Below are 21746 nucleotides of genomic sequence, written 5' to 3' on the forward strand. Positions count from 1 at the left end.
AGAAGTCTGAGTCATCTAGACAAAGGAATGGAGGAACATTTCAAGAAAGAGGTTAGAAGATGCAGTGTAGATGGAAACTCACAGGGAATTTGGCTTTGGTGAGCAGGCTACTGGATGACATTGCGGCAACCAGTGAAGTAGATAGATTATCATTTTTTCCTGTTGTGTTTCAAGGAAGGCTGCATTGCCTAATTGGATTGTGCTTGTATTTGAGGTCAGAAGAAGAGAGCCTGTCAGCCAAAGCCAGTGGTTGACAAAGACTTGCTCCACTTGAAATCGATTTGGATGAGGACACATAAGACCTCAGGATTGTCAGTGCTCAGGAGGCCTTCAGGAGAGCACAATGACACCTACCAAAATTGTTCTTGCAAGGTCATCCATTTGAGGCACATTCAACTCCACGGAAGAATCGGTGTCCTGTGGAGGATCATTCTGGACTGTTGTGGCCCGCCAGCATGACAGGCAGCTTCTGAGGAATCCTGAGGAGAAAGTGAAATGATTAGAGGTACACTGTCAATGACAGATTCTCTTTCTACGTTTCCCATTGGATACATGTTTTTTTGTCTGAATTAGAAAAGAGAAAAACAGAGGCATTTGCATGTACAAGTTCCTCTCATCCAAAATTAGCTAGTTGTATCCCTGTGGCATTAATGTGTTTTCCTGCAAATTTCCTGTAAGGTGGTAGTTGGGAGCCAGTGTTTAGCCTACTGCTTGAGATGCCTAAGACCCATATCAGATGAACCTCATCTGATGCCTTCACAGGGTTCCAGTTCTAACTTCTTACAAATGCAGGCCCTGGCTAATACAATTGAATTCCTGTTTCTTTCAAGCGCAACATTGAGTAAGTTCCTACAATCTACTTCCAATCCCACCTCTCATAAGGGTGACATGGATAAGATCTCAGACTCCTGCCCTGACCCCAGCACTGACACTAATCCTGGTACAATCAAGGCTCTGTGTGTGTGTGTGTGTGTCTGTATTCCAGCCCCTTAATCAAACAATCTATTGAATGGTAAAGATAGATACTTGAGGAAGCTTTTCAGGTTTCATTCTTCTTGAAAGTGATACTTCTCAGATCACTTTTGCCTTTGCGGTATATGTATCCTGCTTACTCAGTGGGTTCAGGAGTCAACTCTCATTTGAAAACCTAATAGTACATCAGACGGAAGATCTTCCTCTCTGTCTCTCCTCTCTGTATATCCGCCTTTCCAATAAAAAAAATAATAAAAATAAATCTTTAAAAAAAAAAAGAAAACCTAATAGTAGAGTTTCAAACCAAGGGTGTTTGATAATATACTTTCATGTTACATTGCCTTTTCTGAGATTTCCTGGTTGGTTCTTGGAGTAAAGAAACGCTATGAATTCACTCTATTCAGAGAGATCTGTGCCATGACACAGGCTGCCTGACCTGCCTCAACCATCCTCTGCCTCCCTCACCCTACAGGGCTGCCATGACACAGGCTGCCTGACCTGCCTCAACCATCCTCTGCCTCCCTCACCCTACAGGGCTGCCATGACACAGGCTGCCTGACCTGCCTCAACCATCCTCTGCCTCCCTCACCCTACAGGGCTGCAAAGATTCCTGGGCTGGTCTGATTTCATCCTCTACACACATCTCTTTATGAGTGCCAAGCTACACAGACTAGATTTTTAACGACTTATCAAGCTCTACCAAGTGCCCACTGAAACAGCTTCCCACAGACAAGAAGATCATGAAGAAAACATGAGTTTTGAATGTCTACCACTCAGATATTCATGTTTTGGTCGTGAGGCACCTAAATGGTTTCCTGAAGTGACCCGCTTATATTTAATATTGAAAAAGGCTTCAGAGGAGCCAAGATGCTGTGACATAGGTGAGTCACATTTCACCAAGTATCTTTCACCAGCTATTCTCTGGCATTTCTGGGCTCCTGAATGCATCACCATCAGATAAAATTGGTATGCAGTCCTTATGCTACTGAATCACAGAGGAAGCCAAATGAGTTCTAAGATATGTCCCTTCATCAGCCTAGATCCTCGGACCTTGAACCTTCAGGTTCACTCCACTTGCCACTTGCACAGCACGATGTTATCTACCCCTCACTGTACTGAGTAATGTAACGTGCTACTTAATTTGCCACATGCCTGGGTAAAATTATTTCATTTCATAATAAGATGCCTAAGTAGGCCTAGACAGCAGTCTTGTTGCCCCCAATGCAGACTCCATAGTCATTCTTCCTGGGATAATCGTCTCCACACGGGCATGAAATCACACAGCAACCCAATACCAAGCATTTATAGTTCCACCATTTTGAAAAGAGGTAAGAAGAAAAAGAAATACATCCTCAAATGCAGACACCTGCTCCTGCATGCTACCATGTTCAAATTTTTGTTTAAAATAGAAAAAGAAACAGTTTCAACTGTGTGCCACCTGGTGTTCCTATTACCCACATGGTTGCATTGTGTAAGTGTAACACCATAAGCCAACACTTGCTTGTAGAATGTACTTAAATCATTCTGCCTTCAAATCATTGAACCTCAGCAGGTGTTGGGTCCCTGTCTCTACATGCTCATCCTCTCGCATAGAGAATACCTCTGTGTTGTGAATTTGTTCTCAGGAATGCAGATATGTACCAAGGTCAGGCCATAGCTGCTAACAAAAGCACTCACCACCCCTAAGCTGGGATCTTGGTTTGTCACGGCATTTCAAGACAAACTGCAATTGTCTATACATTAAGATCTTTGGAATGGACTGCCGAACGCTGGAAGGAGAGGTGGACTTCTCCGGTGTGCACTGATCGGGTGAAAACTCATGGTAATGTTCTTGAATAACATACGGGTGCTCGTGACCTAGGTAGAGAAGAATCTCAATATCCATCAGGCTGATAGTGGTAAGTATAATCAAACACATCAACTGTCAGTGTGGACACTGCACTAACGGCAACTCGGGCTCTCCTGGCTCTTGTGCAAGAAAGAAAACTACATCCTCTGAGTGATTGCGTGCAATCTCTTTGGAAAGACTCTGCATAAAGGGGCTACCTAAGCAGAGGATGTTCCCAAAGTTAAGAGAAAAGGAAATGGAAACCCATTACCTAGTTGAGAAAGCACAGATACTTCAGTACACTGCATGGTGATGACTTCTGCAATGTTCATTGAAAACATAGAAGGCCTTCTAATGCCCGTGTTGAGGCCAATGAGATTTTGCAACTCATGTGTTGAAGGTGAAAATCATTTTCAACAAGCCATCACTTTCCATACTTTCTAATTACATAGACTGCTTTGTGCAAATATATGAGCAAACATTAATAACTGGGTTATACATCTTGTGATAACACTTTCTCCCAAGATGTCAGCTCATGGTGAAAGACTCCTTTTCTAAGTTTCAGATCCATATCCAGCATATTCAACAGCATTGCAGCCATGGTTTGCTGCTACACTTCCTCCCCACGGTGGCCCTCTCTGGTGGTCTTCACAGCTGACAGAGGGAGGGGTATCCTACCAAGAGCTATCCTACCAAGTGTTTTTACACAGTGCATGCAAAATCATTTTTATTAGACTTAAAAATACAGATGGAGTTTTAATACATGTGTAGTTTTAATATATATATGCCTATTTGTATACCCATGTGTGTGAATATATACATATATATGGAGGGGTATAGGACATTATACATGCATATACATAAATATGCATTTATATTGTAGGAGCACATGCATGTGCAAATATGTATTCATATACAGATGCCTATGTATTTACATATGCACCTGAATGTGTGTGCATGCATACATATATCACAATGAGAGTATGCATGGGTACACACATATTTTATGTGTCTGCATACACATGGTCTCATAGATGAATTGCACAATAAAGGGTAGCACACCAAGAAGTGGATACATTGTCGTACGCATCACTACTCCCAATAAAGGAATGACTCCCTTTGAAAGTGTTAAAGATATCTTGACAGATACGCTGGACATTTTACCATTGTCTATACCTATGATGTCAGGATGCAGAGCATAAACTTCCTTTCTGCTCCATCTATAATGAAAATTGATGAATGAAGCCAGAGAACAGGTGCCTGGATCTGCCATGCAGTAAGCATGTGGTAAATCTGTTTTAAATGTGTGGATGATGATTGCAAGAGGCTCTTGGGGTATAATCTTAAGGAGAAACCATCAATACACAGCTTTTAAAGTACAATTTTGAACCAGTTAATTACTTTGATTTTCCCAGACACTTACCCATGAGTGGGAAGGGAGGCACGTTCTTTCCACCATGTACCCACAGTTGGTAATCCTTTTCTGAGCCCTTGGAGACAAAAAAAAAAAAAGAACTAGGCATCAAAGCATGTCTTCATGAGAGGACACTTAAAGACAGAGTTCCTGAGCAATTTTGCATTGCCAAAGAAGAAAACAATTGGGATCAGTGGTGATGCCATTTGATCCATTGGAATGTGTGGCCATAGCTGTTAACAAAATTGACACCTGGCCCTCTCAGAGACCCCAAGGTTGTGCCCCAGATACATGTCATATGACTTTTGATAAAGTCATGGATCTGAGCTATTACAATTCTGTCCAACCAAGTTAAATTCCTTAACACATTTATGCCAATACACTAATGAAGGTAAGTCTATTCCTGATCATTTTTCCCTCCATCAGCAGATTGCTTGGAGAATAGTATGATTTCCTTTCCATGTCCTTGTCCACACACCAAGAATGTGTCTAAACAAAGTAATACCTGCATAACATCCTAAACTCAGCCATCCAAAAAGAGCAGGCAAGTATCTAGATGACAATGAAGAGGGTAGAAGTGAGGATTCTTAGCCTGAGACCAGGTCACATGACGAACAGGATTATCTATGCGATTCTAGAAATGCCAACTGAAACCAGCACAACTACATCACGTTTTTATTCAGCGATTTCAATTCATTTCAAGAGGGAGCAACTTAAAATGATTCAAGTGGCGTGATCATTTATCATCTTTCTGATAGCCTTCATTATTCATAAAATGCATTATCTTTTATTACGCTACACCTTTCAGCTCATGCAAAATTTAAAATAAAAATACAAGAGTGATGTCCATCCATAGAGAATTCTATCTCTAACGCTTCCTATCCCACGTGTGCATGTTTCTAGCGATAACATTCATCGTATATGCAGTCGGTTTTTTAGACACGCAAGAATATTATACAAACATACAAACTGTACATGTGTGTCTATGTGTCAGAGGCAATACGAAAATAAGCTTCTCTGAAAAAGCAAAATTATTTAGCTGAAAGTATCTTTCAGATTACTTACAGTTAATCCCAGTACTGGTAATACCATGCGAATAACATCTTTGGCCGTGTCTAAACTGTTAACGGTTACAATTCCAGACTGTAAAACAGAAAAAGAGAACAGGAACTAGTGATATAAATCTTTCAGCATATCACATAATTATGAAATTGCAAGCCAGCTTTCCAAGGAAGTCTGAGGAATATCCAAGTAAAATGCATATAAAGTAGCAATGCCGACTGATCATTTATTTGGGTGACTTCGCATAACCCAAAGCCAGGAAAAAGAATCTTTAATGTGTAGTAAATACTTTAATGCGGTGCAGAAAGTATAACATAAGTCCAAAGAGAAAGAACAGAAAATCAGGCAGGGCCCAGGGACTGATTCTCAGCACCCAAAGTCCTTTGCTTCATAGAGGGGATTGTTCTGCAAGCAAGGGCTGGGCCCTCTCCCTCCCCTGTTACACTCGGTTCTTAACTTCAGATTGCCTCCTTTCCTTAAGATTTATTTCCTTTTTTGTTAAGAAAAAAGATATATAGAAAGTGATTCCATCTACTGCATCATTCCCCAATCGGCTGTAAAGGCCAGAGCTGAGTGATCCAAAGCCAGGTGCCAGGAGCTCCTTCTGGGTCTCTTGTGCAGGTAAAGGGTCCCGAGGCTTTGGGTCATCCTTTATCAGGCCACAAACAGGGAGCTGGATGAGAAATGGAGCAGCTGGGATATGAACCAATACCCACATGGGACCCCAGTGCATGCAAGGCTACCACATGGTGACAGAACATACAGATCTTAGGAACATGTGTACAGAGAATGCATTAGAAGGCCTGTTCAGGAAAATAATCACAGGAATTTACATTGAATGGAGAAGTAAGTGGACATCCAAGTACAGAAAGCACATAGAACTCTTAATTGGCAGATCATCCACGGCTAGATCTGTTCCTAAGCAAGTAGCTTCACTATACCTAGGTAATAATTAAGAAAAATGTCTTATTTCTTCTCCATATGGGGTGTGACTTGAGAATTGATAACCCAGGGGAATGAGACAAGATTTTCAAGAGGTGATGACAGTCTTTTGAGATTTTCTATGAGATTATGACATTAGACAAGTTTTAGCTGTTAGTATTATGCTCTCAGATTAGCAGGCAAATGCGCTGAAAATATTTAAATGCACAGGCTATCCCAGTACAGAAACAGTAAATACACAAAAATGAAACTCTAAGTCAAGGAAAATATCTTACAGAACAATTTAAGCGTCAGGTAAAAAGAAACATGTGTGATGACAAATGGAAGATGGCAAATTTGAAGATTCCTCAACAAGTCCCAAGCAGTCTCTTTGTTTTCATTATTTTAGATTTGATGTTGATGACGCAGTAGGGAAGGATGTGTGCCCATGTGGACCACTGCTTAAGGTGAGGAGGGTTGAGGCAAGGGGCAAAGTGGTGCTTCCGGTTTTATCTCCTGTATGGGGGCAGGGGGAAGGAAGGGAAACAGGACTGCTCCCAGCAGCCAAAGCACATCAGGGATGGGGGCAGCCACGTGATGTCATCCGAGGATCCCCGATGCAGAGAAGAATGTTTTTCAAGTGTCTTGCTGAAGTGTTTTTGATAGTTCTGAGAAGCAGTTAGTTTCATCGCTCCAAGGTTGAGAAAGTCTTTCCAAGCCTCATTGTTCGACACAGTCCACCTTAATATATCTACTTGCCCAGATACATGCTGTCAAAGCTTAACCAGGAGAGTTGTCCAATCTGTTCTTTCCTCCATGCTCTGACATGGTACTCAGCATCTCTCAATGAGCTGGCCACCATATCCCCTATGTACCTCAGGAAATGCAGTCCACAGTACAGGCATCAGCAACTGAGGGGACCCAGTTCTGACACGTGCTTTCTAAGGTCAGTCCACAAGTCCTGTGATTTTCCCTAAGATCAAAATTTCAAGTTCAGTGGTCCAATCAAGATCTCCAAGAGGGCCCAGTGTGGTGGTCTAGCAGCTAAAGTCTTCACCTCGAATGCACCAGGATCCCATATGGGAACCAGTTCTAATCCCAGCAGCCCCACTTCCCAACCAGCTTCCTGCCTGTGGCCTGGGAAAACAGTCGAAGACAGCCCAAAGCTTTGGGACCCTGCACCCGTGTGGGAGACCGAGAAGAGGCACTGGGCTCCTGGCTTTGGATCAGCTCAGCTCCAGTTGTAGCGGGCACTTGGGGAGTGAATCATTGGACAGAAAACCTTCCTCTCTGTCTCTCCTCCTCTCTATATTTCTAACTTTGCAATACAAAAAAAAAATCCTTTAAAAAAAAAAGAATAAAAAAGAAACATACTGTCCATGTAATTAGAATCTCAGGATGGGAGAAAAGTAAAGAAAAGGGGTTGGGAGGCATTTGAGGTAACAGTGGAATTTCCCTCGATATGGCCTACACAAAAAGTTACAAATGCAAGAGTTTAAGAAAAACAGAATGCAATTCATGAAAGCCATGTTTTGACACAATATTATCAAACTACTCCACCTGAGAAACAGAAAAAATACCAAAAGCAGGGACAGGAAGATGCAAAGACACATACCGATGATCAATGGAGGAACAGATGAGTCACCAGAAGGCAAGGTCAACAAAAGATAATGGGGGGCCCGGCGCGGATAATGGAATATATATGTAAAGTGTCGAGGGGAAAATATCAATTAAATATTTTTTCTAGATTCAGCAAAAATACCACTCAATGCAACTATTTTCAGATGAAAGAAATCTAGAAAATAAGTAGGGAGAAGAAATGTACTATAGGAAACATGTTTCTGTAGGATAAAATGAAATAGCATAAGAAGGAAAAAGAGTTCCAGGTATGAATGAGTAGCATTAGGTATTCTATTGTTACTTTACATATACTATATCAATGAAATTTGACTTGGAAAGATTCCAATATGATTTTCATTGGAATTTCCAAATGTAATCATTTGCCATCATGAGAGAATTTCATGATTAACTCCTTCAGAAAATTCCTCAGGTTGTTGAAAATAGCTCCAAAAAGATGTCTGACTATGAATATCTTCTGGAAAATAACTACCTCTTTTCCCCTGCAATATCATTTTGTGTGGTCTGACACAAAGTCACAGAGTGTGTCTCTGACACTAGTGTAAAGAGCTAAGTCACAGGCAATACACGGTGGCTTGGCAGCTAAATCCTTGCCTTGCACACCCAGGATCCCATTTGGGCACTGGTTCGTGTCCCAGCTGCTCCACTTCCCATCCAGCCCCCTGCTGTGGCCTGGGAAAGGAGTATGGCATGGAACATGACTTGGGATCATGAACCCATGTGAGAGACGCAGAAGAAGTTCCTGGCTCCTGGCTTCAGAACACACACGCTCCGGCCACTGCAGCCATTTGGGGAGTAAACCAGCAGATGGAAGATCCTTCTTTCTCAGTAAATCTGCCTTTCTGATAAAAATCAAAATGATTTTTTTAAGAAAAAGAATAAAGCCACAAAGTGCATCTCTGCTGTCTTGTCAATTCCATGAACATTTGGCTAATGTACCATAACTTCAGAAATTAAATGTGATCCGATGGAAGCCACTCACTCCTTCAAACAGCAGTGAAAAAAATGAGGCACACACACACTAATCTCCTAAAAGGTGCATTTCTTCAAAATTCTATTCGCTGGTGGCAATGTGCTTGCTGTTAGACATAAGCACAACAAGGCAACACCTGACCCTGGGCTGGATCCTGTCCAAGAAAAGGAGCAAAAAACAGCTGAACATATTGTTTCAACCAGTGTCCAGATGAGCACTGTATCGTGGCTACCTGAGAATATAATTTTATTTTAGGATAATGTAGGTGTTCAAAGATTAAACAGTACAGTATATGTAACTGACCAGAAACAGACACATAAAGATGCATATCTAGACACAATGAAAAGTAATAAGCAAATAGGGCAAAATACCACCAAATAGGCACATCTGGGCAATGCCTGTATGGTGCATGATAAACCTGTCACTATGTCACACATACCATTATCTTAAAACAATCTATCAAAATCATTAAGAATATCTTAATAAAAAACACTAAAACAAAACTGAAAATAAATCCATGATCTGAAGGTAGTAAAAATTGAAGGGAAAGATTTAATTCTCAGAATACTGGCTTAGGAAAACATTTGTTTCCAAATGAAGCTTTGCGCATGTTTAACAGGAGATACTCTCCCTTAGCATCCGCATTGCGTAATCCTGAATTCCTATCGCTTCACGTAACCTAATGTTGACGTTTACATACATAACGTTTTGCGTGTGTATATGAAGACACTAATACAAAGTTCTTTTGAAAAGCTCACTCACTCTCCCACCTCTGTCACTGCAATACATCATCTCTCCTTCTTCTGTCTTCTCTCTCTTCGCTCCTCTCTCCCATCATTTGGCTCCTCCTCTCCTGCTTTTTAATGTCTATCACTTTCTATCTCAGTGTGGCTCTCCTTCATTATGCTTGAGTCACATAACTGCAGTTTCAAATTTTTAGCAAAAAACACACTTACGCGGGAACAGTTGTTGATATTCTTCACGTCAATTTTTATTAGAGAACTTGATACTCCTTCCAATTCCTTAGCATGAGTGATATACCTAATAAAATTCATAAAGAACCCAAAATAGATCAATTAGCTAATAATTCCTTTCAAATCAACTCATGATGCAAATTTGTTCTATATATATCTTTTCATTTATGTATGCAAAACCCTTGCCAGAGATATTTAATACATATATTTATACAGGGACTATACACGTATTATTCTGTGTATATATCCATAGCAGTTTTACGCTTATACGATATAAATATTTATAGGGCTCTTGTACATTTAGAATGTCTAACCAAGGTCAAAATATGAGTAGGAAAGTAATTCAGGAAAAGGAAAACATGGCCCAGTGCTGTGAAGTGTAGTTTGAGGATTAAAGGCACAGCTCAAAGCATTCGGGCCCGCACTGGAAGGACCGATGCCACCGTCACACGTTCTAAAGGCTAAGAGGCAGCACTCAGTACAGTAGCCTGTACCGGGGAGAACTTGCTCTATACCAAGGACAGCAGCTGCTGCGTTCAAAAGGTTTTAGGTAGAGAAAGAATAAGTGGAGCAGCTAGAACTTCAACAGTGAATAGAACATTCATGAATATGAGTGAACACGCTTCATAGTACTTGCAGAGGATATCCAAGTGAAAAATTATTTGAAGATTATCTAAAGCGTTACTGGGGGGTGTGATGTGGGGGCACCACCTCCAGAGATATGTGTTCTCTTATCACAAACTGAAGATACAGAAGGTGTAGACTGCAGAAATACCTTTCAAGTAAATTACTCCACTTTTCCTTAAAAGCCACGGAACTGCAAATAGAGAAGTGGGAGAACATATTAACCTATGTAAAAAACTGATTTCATCCAATTTAGACTATCAGCTCAGATAAAAGCACTAGCAGACAAGAGCGGGGAACAGGAGCTCAGGTGTAAATGGTTGCCCCCTCATACCCGGGCTCTCAACGGACTCAGCCCTTGTACAGCATCCTGACTTGAAACTAAAGCCCAAACTGCAACTATGGCATGCTAACTGTGACTGCAGGAACGTCACCGAACTGATGATGTAAGCCTGTTTGCAGGAATTAGACCTCAGAGTACGCTTGTATGTTGAAGTGTTATTCAAATGCAGCAAGTACTGTGATTCGGGGAAAGTTCAAATGAAGAGATTAGGGACGTGGACGGAAGGCTCGCCACGGGAAGGATATTACTCGTGGGGAAGTTGTGTGGGACCTGTATTACTGTACTTCATCGGGATTGTAGAACTGTCCTATGTTCAATGAATGCCCAGGAAACATTGTTTCAGAACTATGATACATTGAAGAAGCTCAAATCTCCTACCGCCAAAAGGTCCATGCTTAAAATCCTTTCTGGTATACCACTGGTGCATCTAATATCTAAAGTGAAAGGTTTCCAAGGCTCAAACATACATGGATGTATCAATTACTAGCATTCAAAATGGGTGTGGCCAATGACAGATCCCATTGCCCGCTTGTGTGCCTAGGTACATTCACCATCCTGTAAAGACATCTGTAATACTAGCTTGTTTACAATATTTTCATTATCCCAAGATCCCTGAACTCAGAAAGAAGTCATTTCCAATTCTCCCCACTGCCAGATCCTGCACTGCTCCTTGACCACCCATTCATCAGTTGCTGAACATGTGATTTCTTGGTTAGATACTGGCTACTTCAAACAATGCTACTGGGAACATTGGTGGATAAAAAAAAAATATGGTGTAATTGTACATTTACAGATTTCTTACATCTATATTCCAGAGTAGAACTGCTCAAGCACAGACTTTTCCTCAGGGCCTGCAACATTTCCTGTTTCCACCACTAAGAGCGCCTCCACTCTGCACTTCTGTATCTCATGTTTCAACAGCAAATTAGACCCTTCCTTGGCTGCACATCCTCCTACACACATGGGCACTGCTTCTAGTGACTTACGTTGATTTGCATTAAAGTGATACAGCCAACAGAAAATGTGTTGCACCCTGGTCGTCCTGGGTATGTTTGTGCTCACATAGCTCCACGGGCAACATAACCTGTATCTATCTAGTGCCCACACTTACCCTCATTCAAAAAAGCATCTAGTCAGACTTCTCAAAATTGCCACATATTCCCACACACCACTTGAAAGACTGAGAAGACACTGCGCAGTAGATCCTAAGAACCATTACATTTTTTACGGAAAAGCAGAGAACGGTACAAATGACTCTTTTCTCCCAATAAGCATCGCACATATTTTCCCTCAATCAACAACTCCATCTCATAATTGACATTAACAACTGGGAAACATTTCCATGGCCTCAAGTTCAGAGTGACCTGTAAGACTTTGGTAGAGTGAAGAGGAGAGTAAAAAATGACACTGAGCACATATGATGGACTTTCCCCGGGAGAATCCCGCTTAGGATGTGCTATAGACTTTCCCCGGGAGAATCCCGCATAGGCTGTGTTGTAGACTTTCCACAGGAGAACCCCACGTAAGATGTGCTGTGGGCCTCTTATGGCAGCAGGCATGATTTCCACCATCCCTCTCTACACAAGGGTTACTCTTAAAACTTCCAGGAAATGGAGCACTGTTCCTATTATCAATCACAAAACTATGCTTGGAAACCTCACACCCATGAACCAAATACGTGTTTTAGATGCCATGTCAGTGAACACGCCAAACAGAAGTTCTAGTTGAAACAAATGTCTCGGTGTAGAGGCTGGAGGACATTGGAGAGGGATCACAAAGGTTTGCTCAAAATACCCACCCCTCATGGAGCCCTCAGTCCCTGATCCCTGCACTCAGTGGCACACCAAAGCTTTGGGGGGAAGAAGACGACAGGCCTGTGCCATGGTTGAAGGCCACATGTGAGTCAGTAGCACATTAAAATGTTTGACTTTCCCCACAAAGAGTCTGTGGAAATTGAATTATACTTCTCTCCATTTCCCAGGCAAGGCCAAGATGACTATGACTGTCCATATCAAAGTGATAGCGCAAGACACAAAAGTGGTACTTACGAGAACTTTGCTGAAAAATTGTTCATAGGCCATCCCAACTGAAATGTTCTTATTTTGTGGGCGTCGCCTTCCCCTTCAGCACCTTTGGCAAGCCATATGGTTTTAAGCGGGATCTGGTATTTCCATTTCAATTTGTTTTTGTATCTAGAGGGAAAAAAAAAAACAAATGAGATGTTTGTTGCTTAAACATGGTGTGAACAGCTGTGTTTGTGAGAAAAACCCAGTTCTCCCCATTCCAGGGTCAAGCACACCCCATTCCCATGTATTCCACACCACAAGTAAGTGAGACTAAGTGTGCCCAGTGAGGGCTGACCCAGGAGCACCCGAGAACAGAGAAGAAGTGAAAGGCGATCACAGGACGTGAGCCGTTTGTCTTTCTTAATGCTGACTTCAGTGAGGCGCACACCATTCTCTACATTTTAAAGGTGTTACTTGTAGAATTGCTTATTCATTGGTAATCAATAGCTTATTGAATTGAATAGTGTTGGAGCGGAGGCATTGAACAAAAGTTAAATACTGTCTGACTTATTTCCAAGCTTGTCTTAAGGGAGAGACTGAACATATATAATCTTGGAAAAACATAAGTGTGGAAACACATCAGATGTATCTAAATCTCGAATCGCTCTCAATCAAAGCCTTTTGGAAAACAGGAAAGGAATTGCATCTCAAAGAATGAAGGCAAGATGTAGGCAAGGGGACGTAAAAGATGTTCTTAATATATCATAGTGCACACGGCATGCACCTGACCCGCCAGACCTCACTTTATTGTCACTCAGATGTGACTGCATTTTAGGAAAGTGGGCCCAAGTCTTGTAGTCTTCACTAGGCCAGGCAGGACTGGAGGCTCGGGTAGGGCAGAACATTAAAATTTCATCTGTCTCTATTCACAACAACATTTCTTGAAGAGATTTTTAAACTTATTTGTCTTCTGATCATGAACACTTGGGTGTAGCAGGTTAACACATCAGTCCATTGCTTCTGTTCTTTCCTTGCAGGTGTGTATTCAACAGTCGCCATGTTTCAGGCTGGAAAGTGCCTGCATTTGTGCTCAGGGCTAAGAGAAACAGCAACCAGCTCCAACTGACATTGCAAATCTGCCTGTCCTTTAGGTTGCCTTCTCTGTCACTCCCATGGTGGGGCTCGTGGAATTGGTGACCTGGCTTATCACATCCAGCACTCAGTGTCTGTCCTTCACTCCTGCCTGCTGCTCTCCAATCCACTGTCTCCCGCGGCCAGGATAATATGTAACTCACCTGAAATCGTCACTTCCACAAGAAAAACCCTTAATAAACATCCCCCAGCTCCTTACTGGGATCAGACGGGGCACTCTGCCTAGAACAGGTGGCTGCTTCTCATGCCACAGGCACAGTTTAAATGCTGCAAGGACTCCTCTCTCACACTGTACCTTGTCCTCGGCACCATTTCTAACCCCCGAGAAGATCGCAGTCCACACTTATCACAACCTTCGGTTGTCTGCTTCCTATTTTATCATCTCTCTGAGTCCCAAGAAAGAGGAACCCTGACTCTCCCATTCTTGATTGCATTTCCTAAAGGGAAAAGATGAAAACAAACCTTCCCAGAATACTTCACAAATAAGTGAAAACCACAAAACCTTTGCAATACCATTCTGTTTGCTTAGAAAAACCGTCCATGAAAACGAATTTTAAAAACAGGAAAGTGGGCACGGCGCGGTGGCGCAAGTGGTTAAAGGTCCTCGCCTTGCACGCCCGGGATCCCATATGGGCGCTGGTTCTAATCCTGGCAGCCCCGCTTCCCATCCAGCTCCCTGCCTGTGGCCCGGGAAAGCAGTCGAGGACGGCCCAAAGCTTTGGGAACCGATCGGCATAGTATCGGCCCGTTGCGCTCACTTGGGGAGTGAATCATCGGACGGAAGATCTTCCTCTCTGTCTCTCCTCTCTGTATATCCGCCTTTCCAATGAAAAAATAATAAAAATAAATCTTTAAAAAAAAAAAAACAGGAAAGTATGCCTGGCATGTACCTACCTAGTGTTTGATATGAGTAACTCATCCTCATAGAGAAAAGCTATGTGTTTTGTAGTTTGACCATTTCTCGTCAGTTTCACAGGTCCATGCAGCAAAAGGCGGCGGCGGGGTTGCTCCGGTGGAGTCGTGCCTTCTTGTCTGGGCCTGCTCAACATGCCACACCACAGAGAAGATAGTCAGTGACCAAATACAATGACCAAAGACAGACCAAGTATTGTGCCAACATTTGCAGTGACACCTGACAAAATTATACCCTCGATTTCCTCAACGAGAATCTCTGACTAAATCTAACAGCGTTGCATGTTTTAAAAGTCTGAAAGTGCAGAGGGCACTCAGGGTGTTAGAGATGCCAACTCTTTGACCAAGCTTAGACGATCCTAAGCAGAGGTCCCCGAGAAGCTCAAGGAAAACTAGGCCCTACAGGTCTGTAAGAAGAAATTCCTGTGATTCTGAGGCTGTTTCTGATCATTGTCGTAGCTGTGTTATTTTAACCAAAGATTTCCATCCTGAGACTGTGATATTGCCAATAAGCATCTAAAAGTCTGAACATGAATTTACAATTAGCAGTAAGTGGAGACCAGTGGACGCTTGAGGGAAATGAGGAAGAAAAAAGGGCTTGAAAGTGCTCAAGCTCGCAGCAAATCAAGAGTTCAGCTGTCTCTAACAGGCTGTGTGCGAAAGGCAACAGATAACAGAAAACAGAATATGTAATCTGCAAACATTTTCTCTATCCACAGGGTCAGAGCGCAAGTTAAAGTCAAATGTCAAAAGCAATTTTCAACTGTTAAGTTCTCCACACGCATATGATGCTAATTCATTCTAACTATAAACGCAACAGATATGCTCTAACAAAAATATGTCCGCTTCCTTTTTCAAAGAAAATGAAATCATATGCTCCTAATCTTTTAAAGCAATTGATGTCTTACAAGAGAGTATATTTCCATTTAATAACGGAATGAATACTCTCCTTTAGCCACCATACAAGTCTCTGTAAGGAATACTAAAACGGAGACCTCAGCTTTCACTCTCCGAGCACTCAAACTATGATTTCAGCAGGCAATCCGTAAAAATCATGTAAAAAATATGGCGGTAAAGATGTCCTTACAACTGGGTCTCAAGTTTGCATGATTATTTCTATAACTCGGATATATTGATTCCCCACAAATATGATGTTCCCCGTCTCATCTAAATCAGTATTCAAATCTAAGGGAGTGTGGCAATGCTGAAAACACAAACTAATACTGCAAGTATCCAAACGTTTTTAAAAAGAAGCCATGCTTAGGTATAGATTGGCTGCATTGGGACCACATCCCAATAGGTCTATGTGGCCATGAACACATTCGACTGAAAATAACACAAAACTCTTTCCTAAACAGGATGGCTCCGTTTTAGAAGTTTTTCACAAGAAAAAACTAAGGGGGAATTGTGTCCCATGGGGTTGAGGAGTTGCCTCCCTGATAATTTTGTCGGCAGGGCTCAATCAGGAGAACCTGAGTATCTTCTCGTGATATCAACAGAATTACCAACTACTCTGTATTTTTAGGTTAAGCAGAAGTATGGAAAGAATACCTCGTGTCTTGGGCCTCTGGGCTGTTCGGGGAGGGGCTGGAGCTGCTTTCAGCTACTGATGACATTCTTCCTTTCCAACTAGATGGGCATATAAATCAACATGTAGAGACAGGCACATGCCTTTGGGAGGACTGAGGGCTCGGCCGTAAGGCAGGCCAGCCCACCACTATGATGTCAGAATTCTAAGGCTCATGCCATAGCTGACAAACTGACCACTCCCAGTCAGTCTGCTGTACTTGGGCCCTGACTTTCAATTCTTTGAAATTAATCTGAGATAATCATGCCTGTACAGGAAATTGTAAAGAATACAGATATTCCTTAAATCTTTCATCCAGTTTGCCCAAGTGGCAATATTTCCCAAAACTATACTACAATACTATTATTACTGTGTCATTTGATAGTGAAACCCCATTTTCTATTCCTATAACAAAACCCCTTTTTAACAGGTAATCTGTCAAAAGAAAAAGTTTATGAACCTTACAGGTTTGAAGGTTGAAAATCAATGATCACGTAGCCTCCCCCGACTCAGCTACTCTTCCTGCTTATAGTCCAGCACCTTCACACCGTGTCCTTGCATGGCAAGGAAAGAGAGAGGTCCAGGCTCCAAAATGGGACTGAGGTGGTGGACTCAATCCACAGCAGTCTATTTCCATTTCTGTCATTGAACTCTGGACTTTCCATCCTAAATGCCGAATAGAAGAAATAGTATAAATATGATGCCTTGCCAGTTGCAATGCTATTGCACATCACAAACAAAATATTTCTTCATTCTATTTCTACTCTTCAATTTTTGGATGAATGATGAACTGTCTACACAGTGACCATTGCAAAAGCATGACAATCAGACCCTGTGGCTTTTGAATCCCCATTCAGTACTTGCCATATACGGGGCACTGGTAAAATCAATGATTGTATTGAAGTCTCAGTGTCCCCAACTCCAAAGCACCTCACAGGGCTGACATGACCATAAAGTGAAACCAAGGAATAGAGAAGTTAGCAAGACAGCGTACACAGTACATGCTACTTCACTGTTAGCTTCTAGCATGCTTATAGAAGACAGGAAGACACTAGTTTTGAACAGCAAATGGCAGTATGGGTGTTTGTGCAAGCACAAAGAGAAACAGGAGAGAAGGCATCACACAATAAAATCCACTGAGCAAGTACCAAGTGACAAGGTACTCGTTTCATTACCTCATCATCAGCTTCTGAGACAAGAATTACAGACGGAGAAACTGAAGCTCAGGGCAGTGTACTGCAAGGGGGCAGATGCCTAACAACTGGTAGATTGAGGTTTGTCTGGTTTCTGAATCACACGATGTTTTTGCAAACAAGCAGGTTTCCCATACGCAGCACTGGGAAAGCACATCCTGCTCAGGTAGGTGGCAAGATCACACTCCTGGCATGCACCTGCAGCTTTACCACTTGCTGTATCTGTGTATGATGCTATCATTTCTGTCACTGAACTTCGGACTCAGTGACCTCTCCACTTCCTGGTTCTGGACTCCTCAGTCCTTGTGTGCACATCATTGCTAACTCCCACACAGCCAGTTTGCATCAGCTCCCAGAACTGCCTGTGGAGGCCTGCTACCTTCAGCCATCTGACCTGCATCAGACAGACTGGGAATAGCAATCAGTACAGAAGTGTTCTAATCTGTGCTTTCTCTTGCCTCTTGCTCATCGCATGGCAGATGTAACACTGTCAGCTATGGCTCTGCATGTCAATCCTGTACATGTCTCATTTATTCTGATCTCCTTCACTGTAATGATCCCTCCTCCTGCTGGCCATCTGGAAGCCCACATCTTCGCCTCCACCCCAGGAAGGATCCCCAGTAGCTGACATCAAGTACCACCTCCTCCACTGCTCTTTGCTGCCCTCTGCTGCCCAAGGCATGGTGTAGCATTTCGCCTCTCAGGTTGTTGGCTCCAGACTGGTACTTCATTCAAATGAGTGAAGCCTGGCACACCAAAAACTACGTAAAATGAACAATACTTCAGAAAATTTTTGAGAAATTCAAAACAGCTGTAAATTTTAGCGCGGCCCTAGGAAAGATACACACACTGTAGTCTGAGGAGAAATGAGCTATGCAATACCTTAAGAGAAAATGACACGATATGACTCCCACCGGTAGCTCAAGACTCACACACATCCCATTTACCTACAGACACTCTTAAAATCTTACTGGCAAACCTTTGCTCCTCATCCAAAGTTGGTCAAGCATCAATCCAATCACGCTCCAATTACAGTACAGCGGCTTCAGTTTTTACACAGAATGACTCCGAAACGCCAATCTTCTTCATTAGCTTATTAGTCACCTTAGCAATCTAAGTACAATTTGAGGAAGCTTAACACGAGTAAAGGCGCACACATGAGGGAAGCACTAAGACATATGTGAGCACAGCAACCGGGAAACAGCTGAGAGGTATCTGTGTAGAAAATGCACACTATAGTTGCAATCACATTACTGCTGCTTCAAGCTACGAGAAACATCACAAGCCTTTCAAATAAGTGATTTCCTTGTTTTACAACGTGTTTAATAAAGTATGGGATAGGAGAAGCTCAGAGATTAGTGGCTCTTGTGCACACAGCTCTACCCCGACTCTCCTTCTCCATTATGAGCTGGACCTAAGCAAGATTTCCAAAAATGAACAGCAAACACTAACGCGAAGAACACAGGACTGGGCCCTTGCCCAGGATTGCTGTAATCAAAGCACAGCTTGTAGTAAGAACGTGGGATTTCCTAGTCTCTCAACTGTTCAAGCTCCCAGAAGGTGACTTACCTTTAATTACTGCTACTCCATGCTTTCCTCGCCAAACCACAAATATCTCCTGCATCTTGGCTGGGCTGGGATGCTGTCTTCCAGTGTCTGCTTTGATGCAGCCAGCGAGCAACCTTCCATTTCCTGTGGACTTCGCACCGTGCAGGTGGAGAGCTCTTTCTCCCTCCAAGCAAGCCGTGGTCCTGTTGCTGGCAGACCACCTGCAAACAGAGCATTCGTAGTGATGCACAGAATCTACCACACGTAAGGGTTCCACACAACAGACTCGCAACTTCTTCTTTAGCTGCTGCATAGAAAATTTGTGTCTTTGTGATCATTTCATAATTATTAAAAACATGAAATACGATAATAACTACACCTTCTATGTCACATCCCACATTGCTTGCCCCAATTTAACCTCTGCTAAGTTTTTTTTTTTGCATGTAAAAAATATAGTAGTTTTCAGTTTCACAACGGAAAATGCAGATCACTACAAAATTCTCTACCTCATTGAGCGTTATACATTTTTTAAAATTCAAAAACTATTGCCAGGGAAATTATGAAATTAAATAATCACCTAAGGCACAAACATTTAATTTTCTTCTCCCTTTAAAAGCAAAAGCTACATTTTTCTACAAGAAAAACTGATAGACAAGAGGTTTGTGTTTGGTATATTCCCATTTTTGTTTCAGTCACCATCACTGACAGGACACATTTTAGAAGAAGCCACGCAGCTCTTCCACATCAGCAAGGGCTTCCGATACAACTCTGACTTCAGCAGGCACCAGCCATGCAACCATGCAAGAACTGTGCCCCCTGTGGCCATGTCTTCCACGGTGCTCCAACCCGACTAAGGCCTGGTGCAGCCACATATGTGACAGGCCATTCCCTATCCCTCATGGGGCAAGTGCTTCTCCCAGTACTACGTGCTCACAAGCCACCATAACTCCTAGTACCTGGGTGGTCCTATGCCAGTGCTACCTGTGGCCACAGGTCCCACTAGAACTTGCAGCTACTCAATGAGATGCCCCAGTGTGTGCTGATCACTCCTGGGCAGGCAGAAAATGTCTGTGAGCTCAGGATCGAGATACCAGCAAATGTGCTGCAGGTCCTGATGGTGAGCTCTGGGTCCGGGAAGTGCCACAACACCCTGCTAAAACTAAGAAAAGAAGACAAACCAATACAACAGTCAACGTATCAAACATGAATGTCCCATGAATGTCACAAGTTGTGAAAAGCCAAAACGTCAAACTTGGAAGTTACAGGAAAACTTTACTGGATATCCTTCAGGGAATAAAAGGGAAAAAAATAAGGCATACAGGAGCTGGGCAAGTGCTGTGGCCCAATGGAGTAAGGCGCTAACTGTGATGTCAGGATTCCATGTGAGTGGCCTCTGCTTCGTGTCCAGCTCCCTGCTGATGTGCCTAGGAAACCACGAAATGCGGCCCAGGTGTCATCATCCCACCTGGGAGACCCAAAGAGGCACCTGCTTTCAACCTGCACCAACACCAGCAACTGAGGCATGATTGAAACTCTCCAGCAGACAGAAATGCATCTCTCACCCTTTCTCATTAATTGGCTACAAGATCAGCAATTCTTTAAATGTGTGTGTGTGTGTGTGTGTGTGTGTGTGTGTGTGTAACTCCGAGATACAGATGGAGGGAGAATGTGGAAATTTGCTCCTTAGATGGCCACCAATTACCAGGGACCACCAGGCTGAACACAGGCACCCAGAGCTGCTTCTAGGAATGTCAAATAGTGGCAGGGCACCAGCACTTGGGCTTTCTTCCGCTGCTTTTCCCAGGTCAATAGCAGAGAGCGGCACTGGAGTGACAGAAGCCAGGACACTGATCGCCTCCCATGTAGGAGGCCAGCATTGTAGACACAGCTGTTACTAAAGATTGGCTTATTTTACTTGGAATGTCACAGTTACATACAGATTGAGAGATCTTTCAATTGCTGGTTCACTCCCTAAATGGCTGCAATGGTTGAAACTGAGCCAATCTGAAACCAGGAGTCAAGAACCTCCTCTTGGTTTGCCACATGGGTGCAGGGTCCCAACAACTTGAGCCACATCATCTGATTTCCCAGGCCATAAAAGTTGCATTGAGAACTGGAGCACTCAGGACATGAACTGGCACCCATTTGGCAGCCATCTGACCGCCAACTTTAAACACCAGCCCCTTCAATCATTCTTTAAAAGAGAATGCTCTCATAAAGCTCACTTTCCAGCCTTCCCTTCTAGATTCTGCAGGTGAGCACTGAGAGTTACCACGCCCCAAGTACTGGATCCTTCTCACAGACAGTATGCGACTCTAAGTCACACCATACATGTCAGCTCAAGAGTGATCCTGGTGCTTACAATGAAGAGCAAAAGATGTTCTACCACGGGGCAACCCCTGGATCGGAGGAGCTCTGTGATAGCACGTGGGGACAAAGATCCAACGTATTTCCTGTTAAATGTCTCTACCGCAGCAAATGAACTCATTCTGTCTGTGGCAATGTTTTACTCACATATTTCTGACCTTTTTAAAACTTATATTTGATATTCCAGAGAGACATATTAAAACACAAGCTAGGGCCCGGCGCGGTGGCACAAGTGGTTAAGGTCCTCGCCTT

The 21746-nt window shown here is 42.8% G+C and overlaps 1 protein-coding gene across 1 annotated transcript; it reads right to left on the bottom strand.

Annotated features, from left to right (window-relative positions):
• Positions 1 to 330: 330 nt before the first annotated feature.
• LOC121159234 (rho GTPase-activating protein 20-like) lies at positions 331 to 14939 on the bottom strand. Its single transcript, XM_040984206.1, has 8 exons — positions 14802 to 14939; positions 12798 to 12941; positions 10558 to 10599; positions 9765 to 9849; positions 5280 to 5357; positions 4224 to 4290; positions 2650 to 2829; positions 331 to 479 (listed from the first exon to the last, which is right to left on the bottom strand). Exons 2-8 carry the CDS (start codon positions 12821 to 12823, stop codon positions 331 to 333), a joined length of 627 nt encoding a protein of 208 aa, XP_040840140.1. The 5' UTR covers positions 12824 to 12941; positions 14802 to 14939.
• Between the last annotated feature and the right edge of the window lie 6807 nt (positions 14940 to 21746).

The sequence above is a fragment of the Ochotona curzoniae genome, unplaced genomic scaffold (genome assembly GCF_017591425.1).
Source record: "Ochotona curzoniae isolate NIBS_2020 unplaced genomic scaffold, NIBS_Ocur_1.0 contig_4105, whole genome shotgun sequence".
NCBI lineage: Eukaryota > Metazoa > Chordata > Mammalia > Lagomorpha > Ochotonidae > Ochotona > Ochotona curzoniae.